Here is an 11,329-nt window from a genome sequence, read left to right as displayed (position 1 = left end):
ACGTGAATGGAGGGAAGAGTATCATTATAAGAGTGAATGGCAGCGCCAGGTGATTGGAAAGTGATATTGGTCAGTGACAAAGCCAGTGAAACATGTTCTCTACGCATACAGGAAATGAATGGGCCAGTCTGAGCTGATGCTGGTGCAGCAATGATAGCCTTTGCTTGAGAGCTGCATTATACCAACTGCATCAGACAATTATTTATGAAATGCCAGAAAGCAGTGTAAATTCATCATCTCTTAAAGTTCTGTCTTCTATTTAAAAACAAACAAAAAAAAACCTAATTTAGTAGCCCTTTTCAGATCAGTCATAATTTTAACGACAAAAGTGTTTTTGCAACTTTTGTCTGTTTTCAAGCAGACAGCATCACCCATAGACTATTTTGATGGTTCCCAACCTTCTTTTGTCCGATGTAACCTCTTACCCTGTCAGGTAAACTCAAGTACCTCCTCCATTATTTTCAACCATTCCATTATTTTAAGCTCACTATTTTCAACAGTTCATCCATTACTTTAAGCCATGTCCAATTCAACATGAACCTATTACTTTAAGCTCACTGAACTATCTATTGTAACCATGTATCCATTCATTTAAGCTAACAATTTGAATCATACGTTTAGGTATCTATCTCTCATCACTTTTAACGTCTCTGATCACTTCACAACTTTTCATGTACTGCACCACATGGCTTTCAGATGTTAATGATTAAACAACTGAACGTTATGTTATTTGTTCACAATTCATAATCATAATATTTGTTTTCAAAATAAGTCAAGCTATTATCTTTCCATGTAACCCAAGCAAATCCAGATGTGCCTCTGGTTGAGAATCACTTTCCTTTATGTGAGTGAATGATTGAGTGTCTGGTTGTTCAATTTAATATTCCACTGCTAACAAAATCACCATTTTCAGCTCAATGTGTCTGAACCAGCATCGCCTGTCTGTCTTGACAACATACAGATACTGTACAATTGAGTATCATCGGCATAGAAGGACAAATGTATTTGCTTGGCCTACAGGTTGTTTGTGTGTTCTCAATTGTAATATTCAGTGGGAATCATTCTGCGTTGTTTTTGCTGTTGCCATTGTCCCAATATGATTTATTTTGCTATATATGTAGCCTAATATATTAATTAATTAACTGCCAATAATGCGTAACACCAAGAAACTATTGGCAGCAATGATCCTCCGAGAAGTATTCCCATGCAACAGCAAACATCTGCCAGATGCATGTGCTACATTTAAAAACTGAGAAAACGTCCAACTTTTTATGTCTTAATTTGCATGATTGTGGGACAGCAGTCATTAAAGTAGGTGGAACATCTGTACTGTGGGGTAATGCTGACAGAGTTGCCCATTCAGGCATCAAATAGCAACAGAATCATATCAGTATACCGTAAATAATAATACAAAACGTTCTTGTTTCTGAACCAGTTTGCATTAATTGGCTATATTTGTGTCTCCCAGACAGTCAAACGGTTTCTTTCTTTCTTATTTCTTGTTGTGAATTGTGTTTTTCCTCCCTATTTCATAAGTGCAATTGTATTTCCTCTCCCAGCTACGCCAAAGGGGACCTAGATATTTCATACATCACCTCCAGAATAGCAGGTAGGCATAATACCCTTCATAAAAAGTAATTAAACATTTTTAACCCTCTTACTTCATAACATTGTCGATCAAGTCATTATTCTATACTACATGGTGAAAATAACGTTGGCGGTGATTCCATTCTGACACTTACGTGACGGGATGTGATATGTCTTAGATTAACATTTTTAGAAAGGGGATGAACTTTGATGTACGTTACACAAATGTATGTGTGTGCGTGTAGTCATGTCCTTCCCAGCGGAGGGGGTGGAGTCAGCGATAAAGAACAACATTGAGGACGTCCGTCTGTTCCTGGATTCCCGTCATGCTGGCCACTATGCTGTCTACAACCTCTCCAAGCGATCCTACAGGCCTTCTCGATTCCACAACAGGGTACGAAGTGGGTGTGTGTGCGGGTGTGTGTGTGTGTGCACGAGTGTTTGTGCAAGCACCTATTTGGTAGCTAGATGCATATCTGTGTGACTCCCTTGTCTCAGTATGGGTATGTCATTGCTGTGAGTGGATTGTTTGTTAACTCTGTCACAGTGTCACTATAATACATGGATGTACTATTGCCACAGTAATTGCTTTTGCAAAAGCAGGGTTATCCTTTCACTTGTGTGCGGCTACACAAGGTTCCCGTTGTATTCAGGGGTGTGTCTTTGTGTGCTTGTTTGTAGGTTTCAGAGTGTAACTGGCAAGTGCGCCGTGCCCCCAACCTGCGCAGTCTCTACAGTGTGTGTAAGAACATGCATCTCTGGCTCAAACAAGACCAGAGGAACATCTGTATAGTGCACTGTCTGGTAAGTAATCTCTCGCCACTTACGGGATGCCGAAGATGACTTGGGTTTTCATGCATGCTCAGATGAGGCGAGGTCATGACTCGAGTAGATGATGATGATTATGATGATGATGACACCTTCAATATCCTTAATGGTTGCCTCCACCTTTTGTCTCTGCAGGACGGAAGGGCAGCGTCGGCGGTGGCAGTTTGCTCCTTCCTGTGTTTCTGTCGCCTTTTCACCACAGCGGAGGCTGCCGTCTACATGTTCTCAATGAAGCGCTGCCCGCCCGGCATAGCACCCTCACACAAGAGGTAGAATCCCGGGATCGATCCCCAAATTTCCCTGGTTAACAAAAGCTGAGATTTCAGGAGCCTGATCTTGCGTTTTAATTGTCGCAGGTATATGGAGTATATGTGCGACATGATGGCAGAAGAGCCCATCGTCCCCCACAGCAAGCCCATAGTAATTCACTCCATCGTCATGACACCCGTGCCGCAGTTCAACAAGCAGCGCAATGGCTGCCGGCCGTTCTGCGAGGTTTACGTTGGAGACGAGAGAGTCCTGACCACGTCGCAGGAGTACGACCAGATGAAGTAAGTCCATACGTGCTCGAGAATGACGTTCAGCTCTAAACGTCAGTAAAAGGAGTAAAAACAATGTTCCTAATAATCATTGTCTTGCTCACTCGTTTGCTCTTTCTAGGGATTTCAAGATGGAGGATGGAAATGCAGAGATTCCCCTTAATGTGACAGTCCAAGGAGATGTACTGGTGGTGATCTACCACGCCAGATCTACACTGGGAGGACGTCTGCAGGCCAAAGTACACAAGCATACACACGCATAAGTGCAACACACGTCAGCTGTCAGCACATTCCTTGACAAATATAAGCTTATTTTCATCTCTTATGATGTGTTCCAGATGGCATCCATGAAGATGTTTCAGATCCAGTTCCACACAGGCTTCGTCCCCAGAAATGCGACCACTGTCAAGTTTGCCAAGTATGGACACACATTTTTTATATTTTGACTGAACAAGATCATTGTCACTCAAAGCTTCACATTTCTTATTGCTTGCACAATAATATCAACTACATCAGATTTCTTATTTTCTAATTAACTCTTGAAATGTACTCTCTTCATAAGTTCCTGTTTCCAATCCGTCTGCTGTCTTTCCAGGTATGACTTGGATGCCTGTGACATCCAGGAGAAGTACCCGGACTTGTTCCAGGTCAACTTAGACATCGAGGTGGAGCCCAGAGACAGACCCAGTGCCAAGACCCCTCCTTGGGAGAGCTTTCAGACCAAGGGCCTCAACCCCAAAATCCTTTTCTCCTCTCGTGATGAGCAGCAGGAGATCCTCAGCAAATTTGGTAGGTGACATATTGCTTTGTGTTGATGAGCGTAACGCTTCTCCATCCATTTGTTTCTGTTTCTCAGTTCACTTATACAGGTATATCAGACATCTCTCTTTCTTTTCTGCCTTCAAGCCCACTGGATGTGTGTTTTTCTTCTTTTTTCTTTTTCTAATTCACACATTAAACCAGTGGTTCTCGAACTGTGGGACACGATCCTCTTTTTTTAAATAAATAATCCTTTATTAATACCACAGTTGGAAAATTATTCTCTGCATTTTACCCATCCTTAGTAATTAAGGAGCAGTGTGAAGCACTGGGGGTTCAGTGTCTTGCTCAAGGACACTTCGACATGCAAACTATGGGGAGAACAGGGATCGAACTGGCTACCATGAACATGATAACTTTACATTGTACAAAGTAATAGTAGTATTGCACAGGTTGAACGTTATTGTTATTATCTTGAAAATATAGTCACAGATTATTATTATTATTATTATTATAGATTAATATTTGCACAGATAGAACTTTATTTGCATTGTTCTAACAAAATGATTGCACATGTATGTTTTTGTCTGATGGAGCAATCTGGTTAACTTGAAAGGGATTTTATTTTTCTTTATTCTATATTAGAAAAAGCACGGATGAAGGAGTCACAAAAAGTCGGACCATTTTGTTACAATTATGTTAGGGCGGTGGGGCCCGAAAATTTTTCTTCCTCCAAAGTGGGGCGTGACAGAAACATTTTGAGAACCACTGCATTAAACTAAACCTAAAACCTTAATCACTACAGGTAAGCCCGAGCTGCCTCGTCAGCCAGGTTCCTCAGCATTTTATGACTCTGAGTTGCCCCAGACGGCTCAGACCCCAGAAGTCTCGAATGCGACAGAACCAGAATCCCCTGTGAGCACCGACGGCAACGCCAACAACTTTTTCCAGACACTGGATTGGGAAGGTACTCTACTTGTGTTGTCGTGAAAATCATCTTGATTTTGCCCCGTACAGCCTCAGTGTTCTAGTTATTGCCCTCCATTTCAACGAAGGGGACAGTACTACTTTCCTGCCTGCATTTTCCCAGACAAGAATCAAACCATAAAATCATCCTAACAAAGTGCCATAAAAGTTCCACTTCTTGCATTTTCAGATGTGAGTGGCGCTCAGGATGCCTCAGACAGTCTAGGAGGAGGATCCATGAATGAACAGGAGGACCTAAGTGATCAATCAGAAGGAGAGTCCTACTCCTATTCTGCCCCAGGTGGGGAGCCACTGTCACGTGACACCAGCGAACCGCTGTTTGATGCTGACTTTGAGGTGGGGAAAGTCTTGGATAGCTGATTATATCAATTATAGCTTCCTTTCTAATGCACCCTGAGTTTTATAAAGTAGGAATTACTTTATTCCTCCAGCATTCCATTATATTTCTTTTCTTTTCTTGGTGTCCTTTCTCCTTCCAGATCTCTCCTCCTGCAGCCCAGGAATCACCTATCGGGGACACAGCTGACCTCCTGGGGTTGAACGCTGACCCTTCCATGTCCTCAACCTCCTCCTCTGCTCCTCATCAAGGAGTCCAGGGAGGACTGAAATCTGCATCCAGCAACAGCGACCTCCTCAACGACCTGTTTGCCCCCCCTGCTGGTCAGACAGGAGCAGTGCAGGAAGACTTGATCTTCAGTGGGCCGGCCAGTGGAGCCACATCAGACTCAAAATGTAAGCGCAGAGGCTTAATACACGCCGACTGCATCGTTGTTTAAGTTATCCTTAAAGCATTATTCTCCCTTTACCTGCAGCCATGAGCGACCTGTTTGATCCATTTGGCATGGCGTCTGGCTCCGGTGTTGACGCCACTGTGGGGTCATCTCGGCAGGACTCTGTGCCGGACCTGTTTGGAGAGCTGTTGGGTTCTGATAGTTCAGCTCACAGTAACCCTGCTCCTGCTTCAAACACGAGCCTCTTCAACCTTAGTAAGTACATCACTATGTCCCAAATGTCCCTTTGCTGCCTCAACACATGATAGTGTCATAACATACACCTTACTCCAACTTGGCAGACAAACCATTTTTCATATTTATAATAAACACTCATTTAGGTGTCACATTCCACCTTCTATTTGCAAATAGCGAATGGAAACATGCAAACTGAACTTACTTGGGGATACTCTGAATGATTTGGTAATTACAGATAAACTAGTGAATGATGCCCCTAAGATGACATCATCCGCCAGCCAACCGGACCTGCTGGGTGGATGGGACAGCTGGGCAGCTGGCACCACGGCTAGCATGAGCACCGCCGCCAGCAAACCCAGCTACACCAACACCGGTGAGTGGTGGGACTGAAATGTAGGAGTTTGTGGCTGACTGGAAATATGAGTTGTCAGTTTTGTACTTGCATATTTTTTATTTCTGTAGCTCCTGGTGTTGCATCTCTGTCGAAGGCCAAGTCTCAGACCTTTGATCCTTTTGCCGACTTGGGTAACCTGGGTTCCAATTTACCAGGTAAGTGACTTGCTCAGTGCTATGCAGTGGTTTTAAAAGGGGAAAATGCCCTTGAAAGAAAAACATATTCACGTATGACCTCGCAAATCTCTAAATTAATCTGAATGTACTATCATTCCTTCATGTTTTAGCTTCATCCTCCTCGGCTAAAGCTCAAGCCCAGCCCTGGCAGTCCGGCAGACCCGCCTCCGCCCAGAGCAAACCTTGGAGGGCCGGATCAGGACCTGGGACGGCACCTAAAGCCTCCTCTGCCTCTCAGTCTGCAGGCGCACAGCCCATCAAACCCAATTACAACCTCAACTTCACTAGTGTCATCGGTGGGAGAGAGGAAAGAGGAGCTCGTGGGCCTGGTTTCGGTAAGCAGCATTGAGTAGAGGGGGAAGGATTTGTTTCAGAAGTTGGGGATCTTATCTATGTTGGGTTTTCCAGTTATTACTCAAATACAGCTGATGGAAATGACTAAATATGATTTGTTTGTAATATTTATGGACAGTATCGTATTGATTCTCTGTTCTGTATCGTGTTGCAAACTCTACTTGGGAATTCAGCCAAAGTTCCCCATTAAGACTTCCTTCCTGTGTGCTGTGTTGTGACGCAGGGCGCAAGCCGAAGGTAAAGGAGGAGGATTTTGAGGACCTGCTGTCAACTCAGGGTTTTGCCTCTCGGCCTGATAGGAAGGGACCAAGGACCATCGCTGAAATGAGGAGACAGGAGCTCACGAAAGACATCGATCCACTTAAATTACAGGTAACAAACTAAATGCATGTTACACGCTAAGAAACACATTCTTCAGTGGATGAAATATGAAAAGTGAAGGAGCAGTGCTTGCCTCTCAGGCCATGTCCTTAACCCCCAGTGGTTGACCTGGACAGCTTCTAGGTCAGTGTTTTTCAACCCTTTTTGAGCCGCAGCACATTTTCTACAATAAAAAAATCCCGCGGCACACCAACAACCCAAAAAGTTACAGAATGTCACAGTATTCAGTGTTTAGCCTAGGTTTACAGCTTTAGGTAGGTGGGGGGGGGGGATTGACGGACATACTACATCGTGGCACCTCACAGTACTACAAAGTAATATTTCACAGTACTAGTGACTCCATCTGTGCTTTTATAAATAATAGAACATTGAAATCACTTTCAATTAAACCAGATTGCTCCATCAGACAAAAACAAATGTGTTATCACTTTGTTAGAAAAATGAAAATAAAGTTATATCCGTGCAAAAAATAACTAAAATTTAGTTACAACTAAATAGCTTATTGTGGAAAACAACAAGCTATTTTTTTGCAAAACAGAATGAGTGCAGATGTGTGAGCATAACGTTGTATCATTAATAGTGGCTGCAATGAGCTGCTTTCCTCTACAACTCTTTTTAAAACGAGGTAGATTTGATACAGCCGTTCTCAATTCACGCTCCATGTTGAGCGACGCAACAGCAGAAAAGACAACCTCACGGAGATCTCATAAAGATCGGCTTTTGGCGAAATGACAAGAATCGGCGAGTCGTACATGCGCATGTGACCTATTAGCGCCGTACGGTAAAATCAGCATTTCCTCTTGCGCCCCACCTGTAATACGCCCCAGTTTGATAAATACTGAGTTAAAGGAAACATAGTGTTCATTTATTTTAATGATGACCATAAAGTGAGCAGGCTTTGTCACTTGAGTGTGTTTTTTGGGCTTTTGGAAGAATATTTCCAGAGCCTCAGAAACGTCAGAAACGTCATTGATGGAGCGCCAGGCTGCAGCCTGTTGGATGTTTGTCTTGACCTACAAACACCTTAACTGTTAGGCTTTAAACATGAGAGCTCATAGCTTAAAATAGTGATAGCTTAAAGCAGCAAATCCCATTGTAAAAAGCACGCGACATATTTTTCGCCGCTCTCTCTGTCCACTGTGTGCTCTCCTGTGTGCATCGCATCGGGGCGGAAAGAGTTGTAGACGCGACCCAGAAATTACAAGCTGTCGTGTACGATCAATAACATACGGCCGTTTAGTTTGTTTAATAGCAGAACAAGGTGCAGACCTGTTCTATAGGAAACTACTAGGCCAGCCACTATATTGCAGGCTCAGACGCTCAACAATGGAAAATTATTTGCGTCAGCTAAATAATATTTTTTTGGACCAATTAAGTGAAATTGGAAATTTTCTCACGGCACACCTGACAATCTGTCACGGCACACTGGTGTGCCGCGGCACAGTGGTTGACAATCACTGTTCTAGGTGATAACAAAGTGTTTCCTGGAAAAGAACATTGCGCTTTGCGAAACAACCCTGATAGATAACGGTGAAAATGTAATTAAAGGTTTGGTTACTCACAAAATCATCTTTGTAAATGGACCCATACTTGTATCGCGCTTTTCTAGTCTTCCGATCACTCAAAGCGCTTTAACACTACATGACATCATTCACCCATTCACACACTGATGAGAGGAGCTACCATGCAAGGTGCCACATCAGGATATCAACCGGTCATGTACCGTAGGCGCAGCTACGGGAGCAATTTAGGGTTAAGTGTCTTGCTCAAGGATATCCTCTGATTGAAGGACGACACTGCTCACCACTGAGCCACAGTCGCCACGGCACCTTTTGGCAGGTGATACTCAGCACTGACGGTAACCTCCAAGTGCTGATCAGTGTTTGTGCCTTTTTTTTCATGGTAAAAGTGCTTACGGTTTATTTTGTTTGTCATGCTACAGATCTTAGACTGGATCGAGGGGAAAGAGCGAAACATCCGAGCGCTGCTGTCGACTCTAAACACTGTGCTGTGGGAGGGGGAAACCCGCTGGAGGCCTGTGGGCATGGCTGACTTGGTGTCACCTGACCAGGTGAAGAAGTACTACAGGAAGGCTGTGCTGATCGTCCACCCGGATAAGGTACTGTAGAACAATGACAAATATTACAACCCTTCATCTCAACTGTCCTTTATTATTTATTAATTGTCAAACGTGTTCTCTCTCTCTCTTCCCCCCCGCAGGCAACAGGGCAGCCTTATGAACATTACGCAAAGATGATCTTCATGGAATTGAACGACGCCTGGTCAGAGTTCGAGAACCAGGGTTCCAAAGCACTCTTCTAAAACCCTGGTCTGGATCCCAGCTAAACCAGACCAGACCGGACTGGACTGGATTTGGCCTAACCAAACCGGGGTTAGACTGGGCCAGATTGAACAGGACTGAGCCCACATTGGGCCTTAGCCTCTGAGAGGTGTCCTCTCTACCATTCCCTTCACTCCCTCCTTTACTTTCTTCTGTTTCTACAGTCAAGAAAAAATACCTTTTTGCCTCATGTCCGGCTGTAGGCAAAACTTCCTCACTGGTTCATCAGCAGCCAGTAGAATAAACAATGTGATAGTTCTTAAACTCACTGCCTACCTGTACAACTGCCTGAGTGGTGCTGCAAACATCTGGAGGGAAGAATGGGTGACAATCACATGAAGAAGACAGAATGGAAAAGAATTTAGATAACACAAGCTGATTATCTCGACGGTGGTATTCAGATAAAAATATTTCATGACCCCACACTAATAAAATGCTGGTAACTTTTGGCTGTGGCTGGTACGGTTGTTATTTGTGCCTGGCACTGTTGCAGAACAACCAGTCATTTCGCTGACTGAACATGGCTGTACATTTCTCAGCATGCCAGACGATCTGGAAGTATTGTTTTTAAGCTTTGTTGCCTCAAAGAATAGTGAATGTTGCAGATGAATCATAGAACAAACCAGCCACGGCAACCAATGGACTAAAAAAAAAAATAATCTTCTCTCCTGCCCTTAAGCAGATGCAGGATTAAAATCTGCCCGAGGATTTTGAAGATAGATCTGTTGATAATACCCATTAATTCGTAGTGTGCAGCAGTGCACCTTTTTTTGGGTCAACAGTCGGTTGGGTTTGTTGTTGAGATCATTTCCTCGTCAGAAAGACAAGACTATTGCCTGCTGAACACTACTAGTGCTGCTTCTACCGTTACAGTTCCTGCTACACACACACACACACACACACACACACACACACACACACACACACACACACACACACACACACACACACACACACACACACACACACGCGCTCCTCAGATTGATGTTGAAACCTGCATCCTAAGCTTCTAACTTCTGAAGAAGGAGCTTAACTGGTTTTGGAGCCCCATATAAACCTAAGCGGGCCGTCTGTTATTTTTGAAGTGCTCTTTTAATTCCACCCACTCAGGCTATACTGTGTAGCGAACTGCATGCTCTTCCACACCAAACCTCCAAACAGTGGGTAGGTGTGTTTGATTTCAAACCAGGGTAGTCCAAAGGGGCGGGGGCTCTTTTTATTGAAGTGCTTTTTTTTCCTTGTAGCAGAAGCATAAAGAGTCTACCGGCCTGATTGCGCTGGATGGCAGCGCTCGCACTGCCCGCTGCTTTTGAGCATCTCCATCATCAGTCATTAACCCCTTGTCTCTGTAAGAACTGCCCTCCTTCCCCCAGCGCCTAGTTCAGTGGACATTTTGATGTCAGTGCATAGGAGGAGATTACAAAGTGAAGGAACGAAAAGAGAATACAGTGATTTAACCTGGTTGTGCTTAGTTTTACTCTTTCTTGTGTGTTTTTTTTTTTTTTGGGTGTTCATTCCAAACTTTGAGCTCTTGTCAGTAATTCATCACTTCAGTGTAAATATAAAAATATTATCATCCATCAAGTGGCTTTGTTAAGATTACAGCCTGGTCAATTGACGTGTTATCGAGCCTCATGCTTGACTGTGTGAAGGGTTGTGTGTTTCTTTGGGGGGAAATAATGAAACCTTGTTGGACATCATGCTTTCTTGTCTGCTATCACAATCTTTTCTTTCTTAACTTCATTTTGTTCTGCCTCTCCCATGCTTCAAACTAATCTTTCCACTTTTTGCTTTTCCCTTTATTTTTTTATTTTACATTTTACCTCATGGACCAATCAAATCACCTGTTTTCTTATTTATTATGTTTTTTGGGGGAGGGTTATGATGATATGTATTCATGCATATTGATGGCACAAGTGAAAATCTTCAGATAATATATAAGAGGAAAGTTTTGAGTGCAAGTTGTTGGTTGATCACAGTGAGCTTCTTTGTTGCTGTTTTCATTCCAAAGCATT

At 43.4% G+C, this 11,329-nt stretch overlaps 1 protein-coding gene across 1 annotated transcript in view; it reads left to right on the top strand.

Annotated features, from left to right (window-relative positions):
* The window catches only part of gak (cyclin G associated kinase), a gene marked incomplete at its 5' end in the record, with an annotated part of 24,612 nt that extends 13,868 nt beyond the window's left edge, over nucleotides 1-10,744 (top strand). The window contains 18 exons of the mRNA XM_079222164.1: nucleotides 1,560-1,609; nucleotides 1,833-1,981; nucleotides 2,269-2,391; nucleotides 2,551-2,684; nucleotides 2,772-2,966; nucleotides 3,076-3,193; nucleotides 3,293-3,372; nucleotides 3,550-3,743; nucleotides 4,519-4,680; nucleotides 4,870-5,036; nucleotides 5,180-5,432; nucleotides 5,513-5,686; nucleotides 5,904-6,041; nucleotides 6,131-6,217; nucleotides 6,349-6,573; nucleotides 6,816-6,964; nucleotides 8,916-9,092; nucleotides 9,194-10,744. Of these exons, the coding sequence (XP_079078290.1) occupies nucleotides 1,560-1,609; nucleotides 1,833-1,981; nucleotides 2,269-2,391; nucleotides 2,551-2,684; nucleotides 2,772-2,966; nucleotides 3,076-3,193; nucleotides 3,293-3,372; nucleotides 3,550-3,743; nucleotides 4,519-4,680; nucleotides 4,870-5,036; nucleotides 5,180-5,432; nucleotides 5,513-5,686; nucleotides 5,904-6,041; nucleotides 6,131-6,217; nucleotides 6,349-6,573; nucleotides 6,816-6,964; nucleotides 8,916-9,092; nucleotides 9,194-9,295 (2,677 nt within the window). The 3' untranslated portion in view covers nucleotides 9,296-10,744. The remainder of the gene's footprint in view (nucleotides 1-1,559; nucleotides 1,610-1,832; nucleotides 1,982-2,268; nucleotides 2,392-2,550; nucleotides 2,685-2,771; nucleotides 2,967-3,075; nucleotides 3,194-3,292; nucleotides 3,373-3,549; nucleotides 3,744-4,518; nucleotides 4,681-4,869; nucleotides 5,037-5,179; nucleotides 5,433-5,512; nucleotides 5,687-5,903; nucleotides 6,042-6,130; nucleotides 6,218-6,348; nucleotides 6,574-6,815; nucleotides 6,965-8,915; nucleotides 9,093-9,193) is intronic.
* Between the last annotated feature and the right edge of the window lie 585 nt (nucleotides 10,745-11,329).

Source organism: Taurulus bubalis (genome assembly GCF_910589615.1).
Source record: "Taurulus bubalis genome assembly, chromosome: 8".
Taxonomy (NCBI): Eukaryota; Metazoa; Chordata; class Actinopteri; order Perciformes; family Cottidae; genus Taurulus; species Taurulus bubalis.
This window is presented reverse-complemented; position numbering and strand designations above follow the sequence as displayed.